General features: G+C 36.3%; 3 protein-coding genes and 1 pseudogene across 4 annotated transcripts; 1 reads left to right on the top strand and 3 right to left on the bottom strand.

The window, feature by feature from the left end:
• Nucleotides 1-5,434: 5,434 nt before the first annotated feature.
• On the bottom strand, nt 5,435-9,924 carry LOC129575105 (CD109 antigen-like; annotated as a pseudogene).
• A 3,521-nt stretch (nt 9,925-13,445) lies between these two features.
• On the bottom strand, nt 13,446-16,090 carry LOC129574975 (U4/U6 small nuclear ribonucleoprotein Prp31). Its single transcript, XM_055457707.1, has 7 exons — nt 15,709-16,090; nt 15,437-15,626; nt 15,144-15,348; nt 14,803-15,057; nt 14,628-14,700; nt 14,215-14,505; nt 13,446-13,916 (listed from the first exon to the last, which is right to left on the bottom strand). Exons 1-7 carry the CDS (start codon nt 15,856-15,858, stop codon nt 13,584-13,586), a joined length of 1,497 nt encoding a protein of 498 aa, XP_055313682.1. The 5' UTR covers nt 15,859-16,090; the 3' UTR covers nt 13,446-13,583.
• LOC129574984 (endoplasmic reticulum-Golgi intermediate compartment protein 3) lies at nt 16,030-19,735 on the top strand. Of its 2 annotated transcripts, none has more exons than XM_055457719.1 (8): nt 16,030-16,083; nt 16,446-16,786; nt 16,860-17,008; nt 17,085-17,232; nt 17,331-17,425; nt 17,512-17,701; nt 18,536-18,737; nt 18,846-19,735. In XM_055457719.1, the coding sequence occupies exons 2-8, from the start codon at nt 16,540-16,542 to the stop codon at nt 18,979-18,981; spliced, it is 1,167 nt and encodes a 388-aa protein (XP_055313694.1). In that variant the 5' UTR covers nt 16,030-16,083; nt 16,446-16,539; the 3' UTR covers nt 18,982-19,735. The 2 variants fall into 2 exon arrangements, with proteins under 2 accessions (XP_055313694.1, XP_055313695.1); XM_055457720.1 differs by lacking the exon at nt 16,030-16,083 and adding an exon at nt 16,233-16,352.
• Nucleotides 17,703-18,307, bottom strand: LOC129574990 (reactive oxygen species modulator 1). The gene is made up of 2 exons (XM_055457727.1): nt 18,050-18,307; nt 17,703-17,966 (listed from the first exon to the last, which is right to left on the bottom strand). Exons 1-2 carry the CDS (start codon nt 18,184-18,186, stop codon nt 17,858-17,860), a joined length of 246 nt encoding a protein of 81 aa, XP_055313702.1. The 5' UTR covers nt 18,187-18,307; the 3' UTR covers nt 17,703-17,857.
• Nucleotides 19,736-19,958: the final 223 nt, after the last annotated feature.

The following is a 19,958-nucleotide window of genomic DNA, read 5'->3' as shown; positions in this document are numbered from 1 at the left end:
TTACACTAGATAGAATTGATTTTTTTGACCCCCCCTTGAATTTTTGGCTTGACCCCCCCTAAATTTTTTGGTGTCAGAATGTATGCTCGTTCTGGTTATATGCACAAAATATTCAGTGTGACTGAAGGTATACAATTTCTATTCGTGAAACGTCGAAGAAAAATAATCGAAAATTTCAAAAGAATATGTTGCAATTTCGAAAAATATATTTAGCAACTAAATAAATTGAAAAAACATGCATTCTTCTTCGCCAATACACACAGAGAGAAATAATGTTGTCAGAATCGCCAACATGAAGTTGTAAACGAAATGTTGGTAATTCTGACAACCTCATTTTGCTCAGTGGCATGCATTCTTAAACACTAATGTTGTTGTAACGAAACCAGCTTCTTTTTATTGCGACGGAATTGAACAAATTTATGTTGTTTTACGTTACACCGATAGATATATAAACTCAGGTATACCCGTGGATTACCGCAAACGCATTCGGTATGAACGAGAATTTGCCGAAAGTTTGTCCACAAAAATGAAACGTACATACAATCATAAAAAGGCCATAACGATGGGAGAACAATATTTGGACGTAAATGTGCAATAAAATATTTCTTCAAAAAGTAAGTTTATCTAGCTAAGAACTGTCTGGATCCAGTAATCCGATTAACACAAATTGCTGTTCTCTTATGGGATATGAAGGTTGAAATTGCAGTGAAGATTTATGTATTTAAACTTAAATAGATGCATTGTATCACATCGTTGTTGCAGCGTCTCAGGTATCAATGCTCGCCTATTAAATAGATATTCATAAGAGTCGGTTATTTCATCCTCAGTATCAGTCTGAACTTGCTTTTCGAACGAAAAACATCTCTAAGTTCATCGTGTAAAAATGGTAAGAATCAAAGAAGAGCCAGATCCAAGACTAAACGACCACGAAGTGATATATAGAACGGCTGAAAGTGAAAGTGAAGATGATGTGAACTACTATGAACCGGTGAGCATAAAATATCAAGTGCGATTGATTTGGGGAGAGGAAACGGACATCAAACCGAAAATAGAAAATTTGAATCCGGAAATAGAATCAAATGGCGAAGATATCGAACCTTTGGACGTCCATGAATCTAATAGCGATGACACAACCGAAGAAGCATTTAAATGTAAATTTTGTGAGAAAACATTCAATAGAACGACGGATCTAGCTAAGCATAAGCTCATTCATTCGTGGAAGAAAAAGTTCGAGTGCAAGATTTGTCAGAAAAAATTTGCACGCGCAGATGGCTTAAGACAACATAAATCGGTTCACGCTGAAAAAACATTAAAATGTGACAAATGTGAAAAGACATTTGGATTGAAATCTCATTTGGACAGGCATAAACTCATTCATTTCGCACACAGAGAACGATTCGAATGTGATATTTGTCACAAGACATTTTTAGGAAAGCACGGTTTAAGTAAACACAAAAGTCGATATCACAATTCGACACAAGAATTGTTCGAGTGTAAGGTTTGCCACAAAAAATTTGCCCGTTCAGATGGTCTTAAGCGTCACCAAAAAACAGCACATCAAGAGACACCATATAGACCACACAAATGTACATATTGCGACAGGACGTTCTTCGATGAGTACTATCTCAAGCTGCATATACGAAGTGGACATTTCAGTTTGCTTCGTCAACAGGAGAAATCGACGGGTGACTTGCATGAAGTGTTTCAGGGAATGAAAACATTTGAATGTTACCGATGCAAACTTGGAACCAGTCTTACGGGGCTGAAGAAGCATATGAAAGTGTGTCGCGGAAAAAGAGAAATAATTAGAACAATCAGATGTGAACTATGTAGCAAGCGATATACAACGATCGAGATGCTGAAAACTCACATGCGCAATGTCCACTCAGTGATTTTGACAAACGAAGCGATAAAAAAGATGAAGATTGAAAAGCCGCATAAATGTACATTTTGCGATAAAGGATTTTTCAGGAAGGTTCAACTGTGCGTTCATGTTCGGACTGAGCATTTCGATCTGCTTCGACAACAGGACAAATCGACAGGTGGCTTGCACGAACAATTCCAAGGTATTCGAACATTTGAATGTTATCGATGCAAGTATTCGGGAAATCATTCTGACGTCCGGAGACACATGAGGACATGTCAAAAAGGACAAACCAAAAACGTTTTACCATCCAAATGTAACCTTTGCAACTATAGATATACAAAAAAGACTAGTATAGAATTACATATGCGTATCCAACACCCAAAAGATATGATGAAAAAGACAGAAGAAATTACGGCAAATGCCGAAAAAAATACAAAGATATTCCGATGTTTTGATTGCAAGACAATGCATGCTAGCTACAGAGGCTTAAAAAATCATATGCGTAAGCATTATTTCCCATTCAAATGTGAATATTGTAACGAAAGATTCGCTCAGATGGTCGAAAGAACCAAGCATCAACAGCAATCGCATTCGGATTTGCTCAAAAATACAAAAAATCGTAAATATAAGTGCACACTTTGCAAATACTTCGGACCAACGTGGATGGCAATCAAGCATTTAGCAGACGTGCATGGAATCAACCAGTTCGAATGTGATATTTGTGGTCTGAAATGTGCCAGTCGTATAAGTTTGATAATGCACAAGCCCACTCATTTGCCAATGAAAAGATACCAGTGTGAAATTTGCCAAAAAAGTTTTCGCCAGCCAAACCTTTTATTAAAGCATAAACAACGCATGCATGACGAAGAAAAACCACTCAAATGCACATTTTGCGATAGAAAATTCGTGAGAAAACAGGATTTCGTCCTCCATAATCGGGCTGAACACTTCAGTTTGCTCCGACAACAGGATAAATCAACGGGTAATTTGCATGAGCTTTTCCACAGTGTTCGATCATATGAATGTTACCGGTGCAAATATTCATCGAGTATAACGATAGTAAGGAATCACATGATGAAGTGCGAAGGGAAGAAGGAAAGGACAGGTTATCTAAAATGTGATCTATGTAATAGCCAATTGAAAAACGCCCTGGTTCTTGCGATCCACAAGCGCACCATTCATTCAATTTCTGTGAAGAAACAAGCACAAGAGGAATCGCTGAGAAATGCAGAAAAATCGCAAAATAGTAAAAAATTATTCCAATGCTTTGATTGTAAGATTCACTACAGATGCAATGAACTTTTAAGTCGTCATATGATGCTCCATTCTTGGAAAGTCCCATTGAAATGTAACTATTGCTCCAAGACGTTCTCTCGAACCGAGCTTAAAACTAGACATCAACGTAGTGCACATTCCGAATTGCTTGAAAACAATTGTCATCAGACTCGTGAAAAAAAGAAGCAGGTCCAAAATAAGCATCCGTCGAAGAAACCTCGTGGAATAGCCGTCGCCAAGGTACATGAAGATCGTCACATAAAACCAATAAAGTGTGGATTATGCAACTATAAGTGTCAATTTAATATAGCTCTTAAGCGGCACATGCGCAATGCTCATTTGATCGCAGTGAAGGAATAAATCTAAATTACAGGATTAGATAATGAATAAATTTAAATGTTTCTAACAATTAAACCGTACCATAACACTATATCATAAATCAATTCAACAATATCTTTTGTACACCATTTTTAAGTATAAATAAACGAAACTGAACAGCATTCACTTTTTGATTTTCTTATTTTGAAACACCTTCAAGATATGTACCATTGATATTTAGTTCAATGAGCCAAAATTTTTGTGATATTTTTAAAATTTTCACCCATTATAATGTGACTATATAATGACTATAGTCATTTTCGGTTTGGATTAATTTTAGCGCCTTCGATGAAAATTTTTTTTATTAGCTTTGGGAATACGCTGAGTGTATGCCAGTTCTGAGATCTGTAGAACCTCAAAATATGGAATCAGTTGAATGGACAAATTAGTATTCATATAATAAATTCAGATTCTCAACATACATATTGCATATAAATTATCACAAAATATGTTGGTTTTGGCTGAGTTGCCGGGACGGCTACCGATTTTACCTTTTAGATGCTATTATCCAATCGACGTTTCATTTGCTCCTCCAACAATTCGTGCATATCCACCTGGTGAAGTAGAAAGCTTCATTAGTTTCCCATTTTATTCCTTATTATTGATTCAATTAGCAAGAAAATTGCAGTATACACACCTATCAATTGTTGCGATAGCTCGAGCGAAATTTCGGTTTTCCATGGCACTCGTGATTCGTCTTTCATCACTGAAACCTGCAAAATGCAAAGAAAATATTTTTGTATTGATTTTTTCCCCTATATGAATCCGTTATTTCAGCCCTATTTACTTCGAATCTCAAATCAAAAATGGTTCTCTGTCATCGGTGGAACTCTTCCCCCTATTCTTGGTTCGCGTTAGTTGTCCAACATAATTTTGAAGTGAACAACATCTATACTTATGATCCAACTCTTCAATTGAAACGTATTGACTCCTCAATGACTGATCCGCTGAAAAAAATTTAATTTTTATCATTCTTTAATTCCTTGAATTTTATTTATAAAATCGCACACATACAATTCAAGAATATACGCATCATAGATCAGTTGAATCGGTAAGAATAATCTTAACCTGCCAAATTGAGTGAAAATAAATGTGAAACATAGAGTTTTTTTTGTTATGGACTTTACAACAACAACTCCATATAAAAAAAACTCTATGTTTCACATTTATTTTAACTCAATTTGGCAGGTTAAAATTATTCTTACCGATTCAGTTCATCGAAGAACCATTTTCTATTTACATAAGATTTCGATTGATTGAAATATTTTACAGTGATTTACTTTCATCACTTATCAGAATCACTTTGCATGATGAATTGTAACTGTCAATTAAAAATTGTCAACGATCATTGAGAGCAATAAGATCGGCAAAGACGATGACCTTTGTCAGTGGCTTTTTTGCCGTCATCAGAGGCGATCAATCTTATTTTGATAATGAAGAATTTTCTATGACCGGAAAGCATTGCATACTCTTATGAAAATGGCAAACTTTTAATCATCGATAGAAAAAAGGCAATATTGAAGAGCTGCGGCTATGACTAAAATTGATACATTTCTCGACAAAACAGACAGTGTAAAGTTTACATGCATTACATTGTCCTAATCTTCCAGCTGTTGCTATTGAAAAAATCGTCACTTCAACTTGTACTGTAACTTCTATTTATAATAACGTTTTGAGTGAGATATTTACGAAATATTTGATATGAATACTTTCAAAATGTGTTACGTGAATTCTTATAGAGCCTCGTTTTGTTTTATTATTTCATATTATAATAAATTTCGTATCAGTTAATTGAGTTCTGAAAAGGAATGACATTGACACAGTTAATAACGATTCGTTATGGTGAATTTATTGTGCTGATTGAACTGAAGAAATAAAAAAATTATTTAAATAAGGAAAAATGAAAAAGATCACTTTTATTGCTGAATAATCTGTTTATTCATGATCTAAATGTATATAATAAGTAATTCTTTTCTCGCTTATTATTCAGTTTGGTTTTTTGAAATAGCTTGCTATTCATCGCATTGTATTGTTGTAACTTGTTTCCAGTTTAGGCATATTTGAAGTAACTTGAATCATCAGTATTTTCAGTACGATGTATCAATTCAAAGTGAGTAGAACTCACGTGCACTGAGAGCTGTAAACAATAGAATAGAATAAGTATTTCGGAGTTTTTCATCTTTAAAGCATTTCCTTACCGTTATCGTAGTAATCGTAGATGATGATGGATGTTGGCTTTTGTTCATCGACAATGTATTCACGGAACCCATCAACTTTCAAAGAAACGGCATCCGAAGTCAGATAATCAAAGTAAATTATGGCCACAGTGTCACTGTTCTTTGTTTCGATGAGCTTGATGGTCGGTACTGTGGCCTTAAGTCGATTCAAAACATCAGCATTCAGAACGAATCCACTGGGTAATGCAATTTCCAGAATAACCATGTTCGATTGCTTGTATGAGTCCTTGCCTTTCGGCGGCTGATAGCTTGATGTTACCTCAAGACTCATATGACCATCATCCACCAGCTTCGCATTTGGTTTCAGTGAAAATGCTGATTGAGCGTCTGGTGCGTTAATGTTGTAACGATAGGCCAGCTCAAGCAAAGAAAATCCTTTGCCAGTCGCATTTATAAGAACCGATTTGACGTCTGGTGCCAACTATATCGACAAAATGGAGCAAAAACAAACAGGAAATGTCAATAATGAGCATTTTGATTTGAAAAATGATGAACACTCAAATGAACCTTCTGTGACTGGAGCACCAACGAATTGTCCTTGTTGACGTCGAAATTAACTTTTGTGCCGTTTGATGTTGTGATCGTCTTCGATTGCTTGCACCACTTTACTTCGATTGATTTGTCCCACCATTTGTAATTAGCTATTGTAAGATAAAGAAATTCACGTTGAAGACAGCTATAAAAACAATAAATTTCTCTCTTGTATGTCATCTATGTGATCTATACTTACCATTTGATTTTGCCAATTTCATCAAACGATTTATTGCAACTCTCTTGGAACTATGATTAGCCAATTGTAATGCGTATGCACAAACGGCCAGTGCATACACATCATTGCAATTGTTAACCGATTGGACGATGTTTGCGATGGCTTTTGCGATCGTGGTTTTGTATGTAGTAGTCGATTTTTTGTTCACCAAAAAAGCTGTCAAAACATATGCCGTCAATGCGATTCCATTGGATTAGGCACTTTGCATCTCTTTGTGGATAATGGTTCCCTTTTCCACGAAACTCCCATTTGATGATTGCATTTTGCTCAGCCATTCCAGGGCCTTGTCGATTATGCTGTTGTTGATCAGAATGTGTTCCGATGCTTGTTGAAATGATCTTGCCACAAACGCAGTTAACCAGGTGCTGCCTCTTTTATCATACTCCCCGAAAGCGCTAAACGATCCATCTTTGTGTTTGTATCTCAATTCCCGTTGGTAGCCGATTTCCATGTATTTCTTGGCCGTTGCTTCAATTTTATCGGTGAGCTGTTGCGTGTTTTTCAGATAATTCAAAACAACAATGTTTGGAACAAAATTGAGCATGTTCTGTTCGCCGCAGCCGTATGGCAGCCGAATGAGTTGCTGTAGATTTTTAATGGTTCCACCGAGCAAATCTCCGACACACGTGAGTTCAATGCGCTGCGAGTCTGGCAAAGCGATCTCCGGGAATTCGATGGCCAAATCAATTGGATCAATTCGAGACTTTTCACGCAGATCAATGTAAACGGCTTTGTTCATGAATTGTGGAACTCCTTCACATTCGACATTCAATGCTTTGACAATGCAGTCGCTGGCATTTGATGACACTGCTGATACTTTCAGCGAAATTGAACCAACTCTGATTGGGCGAATGGTGAAGACGGCATTGAGAGCGTTTTGAGAACGGATCACCAAATACTTTCGACGGAATTGAAGTTTGATCATTTGTGACGTAGACTTCTCCGTTGTCGATGAATCGACAAATTCAAAATCGTTATTCTCGTTTTCAAGCGTTATTTCGGCTTCGATATCGTTTGGCAAATAGTTGAACACTGAACATGGAATGGTCACAACTTCGCCGCGCTTCACAGAATACGGCAAATTCAGCGACATATGAAACGGTTGCTGCACACACAATTTCACAGGCGCTTTAATCAAAGCAAAACCATTGACGGGATCAATCGAGAATCCAGTCAAAATCCAAGTGGTCAGCGAATCGGGTACCATTTTCTTGATGCTTATTGAGCCATTGAAACTGCAAATGAAAATAGAATGTGTATGGAACGACTCAAAAGGATCATATGGCAGAATGAACAAACTTAAACTTGGTATGAATTGCTAACAAATTTGGTCGCTTACTTTTCGCCATCGATTGTGTCCCAAATCCAAGTTTCTGGAAAATCCTTTCGAACTTTTGCCTCCGGCTTGACTTCTCCTCCTCCTCCTCCTCTTAACCGTAAAACTAAATGTAACGTTGCTGGTACAATGGTACATATGGTATGAAGGGTTTAACATTTGAAAAGAAGATCAACCCGGAATCCTGTGAATAACAACAAATTATTAGGTGAACTTTTGAATTATATTGATAATATTAGAACAAACATTTAATGTGTTGAAATTTACCGAAAATTCTGTGAGATTTTTGAAACTGCGACGATTTGGACCAGCCATTTCAAATGCGTTCCAAATCTCTTCACGGTCAAGATCATTGCCACCACGCAAAATCAATGCACTTTGATCGATTCCGAGCAATCCAATGAATGAATCTGGATTGCTTTTGACTTTTATGTCCACAATATCGCCCGGCTTAGCCAAATCTTGGCTAACATCCAAGTCGATGAAATTCTTGAAATCATCGTAAAGTTCGACCGTAAAACTGCTGGTAATAACTAATCCATCTCGGACACAATAAACAGTGACTTTCGCTTTGGGCGCATAGCCAAAATGTGGAACGAAAGAGAAACGGTGCACGTACAAAGACTGATAGGAATCGTCGAATATTGGTGTAACGGTTTTTGATTCAAGAATCTTTCCTCTGGATACAACCACGTACGTGTAGGATGGAATTGGATAATCTAATATGACCTCCATTTCAATCGGTTTGTTCATTTTGTACCTAAAGAAATGATATTTTATAAAACATATTTATGTTCACAATTTTTTTAAATGGTAAATTCGTCTTCTTCTCACTTCTTCTTCATGTCCGATGTTTCTAGACGTAGTTCATCTGTCAAATTGTTTCCAACTTGCGCACTGTTGGCAGTGATTGCAGATTTTGCAAATGTTGAAAACGTTCCCAGATCCGTTGTTTGTAACGCAAAGTTAACCTAAATTTTCCAATATAAATAAATCAATGGAGGAAAACCTGATTTTTTTTTATTGAGTGATGTCGATTATACGTACCAATAACGAAAATTTGGATTCGTGTTTAGCAATATGCAAAGTAAGAGTAACGTCACCATTCTCGTTTAATCGATGAACACGACGCAATTTTCGAGTATTTCTTTTGAGGCATTTTGGTCCTGGTTTATCTTCATAGAACTGTTGTATTATTACAGTTATGTCTCTTTTGCTTGGATCAACAAAATTGGGCACCGAACCGTTTTGCTTTCGAATGGATATCTAGATTGAAAATTCATTCAATTGCCCATTAATAATAAGTAGGTAAATAATCATTTTACGTACAGTTATGTTGGCGGTGGTGCCTTGTTCGAACTTCACATTGGTTCCTGGATTTGTGCGGATATCATAAGTAGTTGAAATTTCGATGTTCGTCTCACATGATTGAATTAATCCCGTTAGATCTTCTGTGACTTGTGCTTCCACTTGATATCGCTTACAAACATATTTTGGATCGAATTTAAGATCGTTTTTAATGTCAAATTCAATCGTTTCCTGGCCGTTGATGGTGACAGTTTTCTCCATCAATGAATAATTGGGGCTAAATCTATTAACCGCGATGGCGACTGTTGCCCTCATTGGCATGCCGTGTGTATAAAATGCTCGAACGACGACATGTGCCTTTTCATCTTCCGGCATGAAAATGCCCGGTGATTCAATCTCCATCTTAAACTTTGGAAGAACGTATTCAGCCACTTCGATTGTAGATGTTTTTGCCTAATTTTTGTATAAACACCGTCTTAGGCATGAACAAATTACAAATGTAACAACAAAACAAGAAACAAACCTGATCACCAACAGAAGCTGTGATTCGCCATAATCCCAGATTTGGAAGGTCTGACAATTGGTATTCACCGGAAAATACACCACTGTTGTTGGCAATGTTGACGCCATTCCAATTTTTCAACAAATTTTGACATGGATCCTTATCAAATAAAACAGAGACAATCGATTTGTTCGCTTGTACCCACGCAGAAATGCTTAGCGCCAAAATTACCGCCATCGCCATTGAAGAAGAAATTGCACTCTGAATCGAATTTTCTTCGATTCAATCTATGATTCTGTTTTTTTCAATCGCTTCATCAAATTTGCATTGTGCGTCGTGAATGGTCAAATTGAATGTGAAATCGGTATTTGCGCGGAAATTTTCAGGTGCCAAAATCGTGTAATTGAATTTTCCCGAGCGTTCGGCAGCTGGATGTACTTTCTGCTTGTTACGCAACATTTTTCTTTTCGATTTTCACAATTTTTGTGTCCAAAGCAAAATGGCGTCGAACCATTGCTTGATTTAAAGATGGCAGATGCTATCGATGCGCAATAAAATTTGCCCTATGCAATCGATTCCGAAAATTTTCACACTTGAATTCTTTATCCTCTGCAAACGCAATGAAAGTTTTGGATTTCGTTTCAGAACGTGAACACTTAATAACTTGTCTATTATTTTCTCAACTATTTATGCGCGACTCTAGGCTGCAGCATATCAAATTAGAACTTCTCCCGTTACGATGTGACGTTAGTTTGTGAACTTGTTTGGAAATATTGTGAAATAAGCCAACACAAAATCACAAGTTGATTCACACAGGCCGGTGCTGCAGCTATGTATGTACAAGCTTGAGTGTGTGCAAATTTCAACCGAAGGATGATGATGTGACTCTCCACTGTGTTTATGCAGTATACATGATATCAATACATAAATAAAATCTGTTAACGCCGATTTCTAATGCTTATGCAATCGTTTGTTACACAGCGAAATCAAATACAAACACGAGTCCACCAGTGTCCAACTGTGTGTATAAAACTGAAAACAAACGATTGAGATTTTCCCTTTCGCGCATCAATGAGCGTGCGTAACATGCTATAGATCACGTTCAAGCTATTTGTTAGTATTGGCATCGCATAGGGATGATTGCGGTGGAGTGAAAGAGACAATAGTCCATATTGTAGCATCTCACAAGTGCCGATTCAAATAAGGGCGAGTTTAATGCTGCATTTAGCTGCAAAACACTTTCGGTCAATTGATGGAATGAGCGTTTCTGTTGTATACATCTCCTACTCATAAGAGGCCTTTTTCTATGTTTTTTTGTACCTATCAATTTAAATTCGATTGTGAATCTGAAAATTCATCGAAATTCTGTGCTGATTTTATTAAAAATATTGCATTATGATGTTTAAATAATTATTGACGAATTTCCTAAGTGAATGAAACATGAACCTTTGAACTAATGCCATTGCTCAATATGAAATAATTGACAGTTAGAAAAATCGAGTGAACTGGTTGATATGATGACTCATTTATAACAGAAATTCATAATTATTTATTTGAAATTTTGTTGCAGGAGTAAACAAAACAACAACAGTGGTTGCAAAAATAAATGCCAATTCGGTGTTTGTTCCAATTGATTATTTATTTGGAATGTCGCCACTTCGTTTTTCAGGGCTATTCGATGAAAATCGACCGTATCAAAACGAACTGTAAACATTGTCTCGATTTCAAATGAATAGCGTTGAACAAAAATCGCATGACATTTTTGTTTCTTCAAATAAATAATCGAATGGAACAGAGACCGAATTGGAATTTGTTCTTGTAATCAACACCACTGTACAAAGTCATCATAAACTGGATAAAATTCAAACAGACGAAACCAACTCTAAATAAACAATGCTTACTCGTCAGATTTTGATGCATTTTAACCAGGTTGACTTTTATAAAACAGCTACTGCTCTGTTTTATCAATATTGATGAACAATTGTCAACTCAACAAAATATATCAGAACTTATGATATATATAAACTGGCTTATACGTAGCACATAGCCCGTTCAAGTGATCACAGAGTAGGAGTGAAATTAATTTTTTACATCACGGCGTTACAGTATTGATCATTGAACAGTGAAAACCGAACCATATCAATTTAGTCCAAGTTTTGAAATATACTGAATTGGGCGAACGAGGAATAACGCAACATCGTTGAACGAGGAAGAGAAAAAGCCAAACAACCAAAATGGAAAAATCAAGCAACGAAGATGTACGCAAGCTATCTAAAACATTAGATCTGGGTAAAACTTCAGACGTACACAATTCTTAATTTTCACTCAGCATGAAAGACACATTTAAATGGATTTAACTAATGGTTTTGATTTTCGTTCGTTGCGTTTGATTTATTTGTAATAGCAATGAAGCATCATCCATCGTTGAGAGCATTACTGGAGGGTAATAAAAGACGTTATGAAGAGAATCCTGTGCTGTACGAGGCTCTTCTGAAGTTCCCGACCTTGCAACAGTTGAGAAGTAATATGGAAAAAGATCTCGAACGACGTGAAAAGCAATCGAAGAACTCAAACTAAACTTCACGTCGATGACATAAAAAAAAATCCACTGAAGTCGAGTATTTGAACATTATCTGAAGAATGAACGGAAAATAAAAAGTGATAAAATGCAATAAAGTGGTGAATAAAACGAAAATTTGCGTTTTAAATCATCGGTCTTATTTTGGTTATTCAGTTTGATTGAAATGTTATTCAAACAAACAACATTCAAAATAGTATGTTTTGATACCGATTCATATTTTTGTCTTGAAAAACTTCAGGGAGACCTTAACAAAATTAAAAGATGATTTCAAACGCTTTCAGTATGAACAATAAATTGTTGCATGTGACATCTGTCCGAAAAAAAATGAAACAAAGTAGTTTGCTTGGAGCATTATAATCATAAAAAAGCTCGAAACAATGGAAGGACCAAATTTAAACGTAAATTGGCAATAAAATATTTCATCGAAATGTAAGTTAATCTCGCTAATGAGTGTCTGGATTAGCAATAGTTGTAAAATTGCTGTTCATTTTTGGTGAATAATATAACGGTTTAAATTGTTCGGGTAATATTTCGAGCTCTTCTCCGAATTGTACTGCTTCAGAATCCATAAAAAATGGATAATCCGCCGAGGGAAAAATATACAAATAAAACAGAAAATAACAACCACTTTAATCCCTCGCCAGTCAACACAGCATGGTGTCACATGAAGATTTTCGTGACAGAGATGTAATTATGCATCGATGCTGCAGTGTTCCAGGTAGCAATACCCGCCCATCAAATTCCACCATAACAGATATTTATATAACTAGCTCATTTCTGTCCTCAGTATCAGTCTAAAATAATATTTTGAAGGAGAAACATCTATGAGTTTATACGAAAATGTTTAAAATCAAAGACGAACCCGATTGGGGGCTGTACGAAGAATTGATATATAGAAACGTTACCTGTGGAATCAAAGATAATGTTAGAATCAAACACGAGCCAGATTCGAAGTTGAATGACCACCAAGTGATATATAGAAACGGAGAAAGTGAAATTGAAGACGATGTCAGCTACTATCAACAACTATACTTATACATTGTGGAAAAAAATTAGAAAGGATATAAATTCATTTCGAGCAAAACAAATACGAATTTTTTTCAATTCGTTCAGTCCTGGGTGCAGTTATATTGCGGTATTACTCTTGGTAGTCTAAGGGTTACTCATCGGATAATAACATTGTAGTCGTAAATAGGAATAAAATGTGTTATTTTACTTTTTATTATTATGATTTCATGGACTAAGAAAAGAATAAAATGCTACCGATCGGTGTACAAATGGAACACAAATTAGGTATTTTTTTTCCCAATAATTCATCGAATTGTTTTCTCTAAGTGGTTCTTTTACCAACTGATAAAAATCCTGAGGTATTCGAAAAGTATTTCGCATTTGAGTCGGTTGATTTTTCAGCTGCTTGTGGATTAACGATTTCCAAACCTTGCAGCGGCGTGAATGCAACACTCGATGCCGTTCCAGAAATCTGTTTACGGACGGTTGTGTTGCCACCATAGACTTGTTGCTTCTGTAAATTTTTCTGCAATGTTTTACTGATGCGCACTTTCGTTTTCTCATCGACCTGTGGCAAGCGAACTCGCCCCGTGCCCGCCTTACCAATCGTGCCTCGTGAGTAGCCCAAGTCATCTTGATAAGCGTCTTCTTCGATCTGAAAAAAGGTGGCAATTGTATTAAATGTTTCACCAAAGAATAAATTAAAATATCAATTAAAGTATCATAGAAACATGGGTGTTGAATGTCATTCAACGCCACTAAGCTGTAGACATCTCTCTCCGGCTATACGGCAAACAACAGAACCAACACTGAACATGAAAATGAGATGTTCAATTGTGTTTGTTTCGTTAGTTTCAACTGTGCCGCTACGAGAGGTCACTTTTGTCGTTTCTTGTTGTTATTTTACTTGTAAAATCAATGGTATTAGACGGGAATGCATAGAAAGGGCTTACATCTCCAAAGTTCAAACGATTGGCCTGTTTGCGAAACTCGGTCATTGCGTATCGTTCTTTCATTTTGCGAACACGTTTGCCACCACGCTTTTTCTTGCTAATCTCAATCGGTTTCGGCAATGGTTTGGCAAACTTCACTGGTGGCGGCTCTTGTAGTTTATCCAATTTCTTTTCGATTTCTTCCTTAAATTGAAGTCCAATCTCACCGTTAATACTCTCGTGGCTGGCATCGACACGAGCAGCCAGAGTACATTTTGCCGCTACTAAACGAGCCGCTTTTCGCCGCATATCCTGTTGATGGAATTGGGATTGAATAAAATCTTAGGTATGTGTCAATATAGTCTTTATAAAAACTAAATAAATGCACACAAAATCTTGGAGTCTAGAAATGCAATAATTTCGAATATACTCACTGGTGGTGTATCTTGGACGATTGATGAATAGTAAATGAATCCTGTGTGTGGTAACATTTGTGTCCTCGAAAATCTATGAACAAATAACGATAAATACAATTTTTGTATAATGTATTTCACCTAAATAACAAACAAAACAATCTTCGAAACAATAAAATTGTTAAAATTTACTTACCCAGCCAAGGTTTTCTTCTGTGATCCCAACAGAATCACATTGCAAGCCGGAATCTTGGATAGTTTGAACAGACCACCGGCCACACCAACAATTTTAGCCGCTGTCGATGCGCCCACAATCATCGATAGATTTGGAGCAATGAATGTCATGCGACTCTCAACGTATTCAAAGATTTTCGTTTTATAGTTGCTCAAATCGATAGCCATGTTACAAGCCTCATCAATGTGTCGTTTCTCCTCATCAGTCAAAGGTGTGCTGCAATATGAAAAAAAAAGAACAAACACAAGAAATTATTAATCACAACAATCCCCGAACATATGACCAGAAAAATCAAAACATACCCTTGAGTGGTTGAAGCGGTAACTGAAACAATCATAATCGTTGCTTGGGTTAGGATTTGTTGTAACTTTTCATTGTTTTTAATCTGTTCCAAGTCATTTCCCAGCTCCTTTACAGCCATCAAATACTCCATTTCGCCAACAATCAATGAGTCCAATTCAGGAAATCGCTTTTGGTATTTATTCTTCGTGAATTTGTGGATAATTGCTACAGAAAACAAAAAAATATATTAGTCGATGAAGATGTAGATGAATAATGCTTCATGATATCTGGATATTTGATAGATAAAACTCACAAATTTCATTGTCAATTTCTACCGCAATGGTGTTAACTTCAACAATCAATTGGTATTCGGGATCCGATTCAACATTGCCAATGATTTCGTTAGATGTTCTTGGTTTGGATGTGTACTCATCGATTTGTTTCAAAATGCGCCGTAAACGCTCCGAATCGTGAAGTTTACACAGTGATCGAATCGACGACACCTGCAAAAAAAGGAGAGAATTTTCTTAGGTTATGAATGAAATTCAATAAAATCTTAGTTAAACTGCATGTTTCCATTCTAACCGATTCATCAATTTCCATTTTTTCGATTGCATCTTGACTATCTTCTTCGTCACCGTAAATGGGCTCCTCTTTAACCTTAATTTCGTCATCGTCATCGAAATCATTGCCGATTTCTTCTAAATCTGCTAACAACTCATCGGCTAAAGACATCTTTCAATTATATTTATTTTATTTAAAGAGATTTTTCTTTCAAAAACACGAACAATCCAAATGAAACACTAATTTGTTTTGCCTCTCAGTCGTTTGGTCGTCTAATGCTGCATTTTAAACGTATAAACAAGTCAATGGCAAAGAACTGTCAAAAAAAATGAATGTCGGTGTTTTGACTGAATGTGTGCTGTTTAGTAGTGCCATATTCGTTCGTTATTTTTCCTAGTAAGCATTTATGTTTATCTCAAAATTTTGTCGATAGAAAAGTCATAGAAATTTTACGAAAAATTGTCCGCTATCGTATCATATTTGGTATGAAATTCCTGGTTGATGGTTGTATTGATAACCGGAATTCGTTCACAAACGCAATTTGTGCGGATGTGTCAAAGGCTATTTGATATGAAATAGCATACAAAACACATTTCATCCATCAAATCGACGTTTTGACGTGTCGTCGATTTACAGGCTACCGTGTTTATTTTCTACTGTTTAGTGTGTGTGCTTAGTAAATATTGTCCTGTTGTGTTACATTTTCTACGGTTGAGTTTGCATGCGATCGCTTTGAAATATTGTTTTTTTTGACACAGCGCACACTTCCGCCCCCTGAATAAAAAAAAATATTCCACGCAATCGATTTTATATGACGGAGATTTTGAGCCCGAATAATTATCGACTGTAATCATGAATATGCTGGAAGTTTTACGCCGCTTGGATGCATATCCAAAAACACTGGAGGAATTCAGCCAGAAGACTGTTTGCGGCGCGGCTGTTACGTTGGTTAGCTCAATTATTATGATATGGCTGTTAGTCTTCGAATTTTACGCTTACCTCACGCCCGACATCACCGAGGAACTGTTCGTGGACACAACCAGAAGTCACAAACTTAAGATCAATTTGGAACTGTGCATCCCAACGATTTCATGCAATTGTGAGTATGGCAGTGGACCTTTTCAAATTTTGATGTACTAATGGAATGATTTTAATACGAAATCAATTTCAAGATTTGAGCTTGGACGCGATGGATTCAGCCGGCGACCAACATTTACACATTGACCACAATATCTATAAGAGAAGAGTTGATCTCAGCGGCGTTCCGATAGAAGAAGGAAAGAAAGAAGAAATTGCCACATCGACAAAGAAACTTCAAAACGTATGCACATTTTTGTTGAGTTAATTCTTATGCGTAAATCAAACTTGAATTGTTCGTTTATTTTTGTCATAAAAAGGTCACAGCGGCACCATTCGGAAAACCCGAATGTGGATCTTGCTATGGAGCCGAAGTGAATTCAACACATTGCTGTCAAACTTGTCAAGACGTAATTGATGCATATCGCGAGAAACGATGGAATCCAGAGCCGGAAAAATTTGAGCAATGTACGAGTAGTAATTTCGTGTGGAAAAAAATGAAGAAATATTTATTGGCTTGCATTGAACTCATCTCAAAATTTTTGTTTACCTTTTTGTTCTCGTAGGTAAACGTGAAAATTACGTTGACAAGGAGGGCGAAGCGAAAAAATTGGCTCTCACCGAAGGATGCGAAATCTATGGATATCTCGAAGTGAACCGGGTATGAACATATGGAAAGAAAAAAAAAATCGCTTATCACATTGATCATTGATTGCGTCATTTTTGTGTTTTATAAACTATATATAGATGGGTGGCAGTTTTCATATAGCTCCCGGCAAAAGTTTTTCGCTAAATCATATTCACATTCACGATGTGCATCCTTATTCATCGTCATCGTTCAACTTATCGCATGTTGTGAAACATTTATCGTTTGGCGAGCGAATCAATTTTGCAAATACGCATCCGCTCGACGGCATGGAAGTGTCATCCAATGAGAGTAAGTGTCAAAATGGTGTTGTTTTTATTTTTCATTTCGGTTTTTATTTTAAATATACAGAGCTAACAAAGCTAACGTTTGAACGATGATTCGATGTGAACGAATTGCATTCACATCGTTTGCGCTAATCCAGAACAAAATGCATGTGTAAAAGTCCTAGCACCGGATACCGGTACCGATAGCCATAAACGTGCCGAATGTGCCACCTCCTTGAATCATTACTTTGCCCACGTTATTGATCAACTCACGTCCTCGCAAACCGTATCTAGAATGTTCGAATGAAACGCATTGCGAAATTGATTACATTCAAAATGTGTGTTGATATTATATGCGCATAGTAACACATACCTCAGTGCACTGAAACCGCCGAACAAAGCACCACTCGCCATTCCAACGCAAAAGCCAATTGTGAATCCAGTTTTCATTTTAGACCAACATGTTGGCGCTTGATTTGCTCCGTATACACTCCCTGGAACAGCCGGCATTTTTTAAACAATTTACTATTTGTTTGTGAACACTCAAGTGGCTCTTGTTTCTTGTTTCCTTATAAATAGAGAATGTGGTTCGTTTTCACTGCATGCCAATGATTTTTAATCAAATGACTGACATTACCAGAGAAATAGAGATTCTGACATTTGTATCCAACTTCGCGCACAAGAATCACACGCATGTACACAATACTGACACACGTGGACCAAGAGATGGCGCTGACATTCGACTATTTAAATATCATAATTCAATTTTTTTCCTCCGCCAAACATAACAATCATTTCCATATTAATGATTTCAAAATTGATTAAATTTTTCACCCTTAACCCTATTCTTCTTCTTTAGGTTCGATGATGTTTCAATATTACATAAAAATTGTGCCGACAATGTATGTCAAACTGAATGGTGAAACCATTCACACCAATCAGTTTTCCGTGACGAGGCATTCGAAATCGGTTTCGGTAACATCGGGTGAATCGGGTATGCCTGGAATATTTTTTAGCTATGAACTGTCACCTTTAATGGTCAAATACACCGAACGAGAAAAGTAAGCTAATCAATCAATTAATTTATTATTAAAATGTGTGGGAAATTTATATTGGTGTATATTAAAATTTCCAATCGATAATTTTGTTTCTCTTTTTCATTCTTTCAGTTCATTGGGTCATTTTGCGACAAATGTATGTGCTATTGTCGGTGGACTATATTCGGTTGCCGGAATTATTGATTCAATTTTAAATAGTTCACTCCATGTCATTAAAAAGAAAATCGAATTAGGCAAATTTAGCTAATTCACTTCGATATAACCGTGTAATTTGGACTCTCCAAATAATTTCTGAAATTGCGCAATTTGTGTGATTAGACACGATTCAACGTCGTGAATCTCGTTTTTTTTTTGATTTAACGTGTAATTTATTTTATGAACTGTAAGTTGACTTTTCATGCTTGAACCAAGCGAACGATGGCATTCCGACTCAAATAATCAAAATGTGCAACAGTCCGTAGCTTGAATAATGTTCTTTTCCATTAGAATGACAAAAAAAAATACAAAATGCAACCAAAAACTTCCTTTCAACGATTTTCGTGTAAATAAAATTTTCTTTGTTATTTGATAATACCTTGAGTTTTTGGACAAAGCATGCAATAAATTGTTCGTACACAATCATTGAAATATATATATTGTATAATATTTTGCAACGGTGTGTATAAAAATGGAGCCATACATCTGAAATCGTTGATCATGTCCGAATCAATATTATTCCAAATGTTCGATGAATTCGGAATATTTTTCCATTTAAATCGTCAGCTCAGCAATAAGTTAAAGCAATCAACAAGCTCATTTTTTTAGTAGGAAAATTACAGCGGGGATCAGTGACGAAAACGCTCCAGTACTGAAAATTTGTCTCCTCCATATACGCAATATCGAACTATTTTTTCCTAATTCTCGAAAAAAATAATAAACCTCTTATTTGTAAAATCTAAACAATTTGAATGTGTTGAACAGAAGGGCGGGACAAAAAAATAAAATCGACTTTAATAAGAAAATTTCTTCATTATTTCGATAATTTTTCCATTTGAACAAAACAGCTCAAGGTTCTCCGGTACCTTCGAAGGCTGCACTCAGTCTTCGGCTCTTGTAGTCGTATTCTCAGTAATGGTTCAATAACCACAATCCTCATCAAAGGTATTCCATGCCAGAAATGACAAGTTGACCAGATCATCACGGGGATTTATGACCAAAGCAAACAATCAATGATTGTGATGCCCT

Source organism: Sitodiplosis mosellana, unplaced genomic scaffold (assembly GCF_009176505.1).
Source record: "Sitodiplosis mosellana isolate CC-2019 unplaced genomic scaffold, AAFC_SMos_1.0 Smas_scaffold_6166, whole genome shotgun sequence".
Taxonomy (NCBI): domain Eukaryota; kingdom Metazoa; phylum Arthropoda; class Insecta; order Diptera; family Cecidomyiidae; genus Sitodiplosis; species Sitodiplosis mosellana.
Note: the sequence above shows the minus strand (reverse complement) of the source record. Positions and strands in the feature narration are given on the sequence as shown.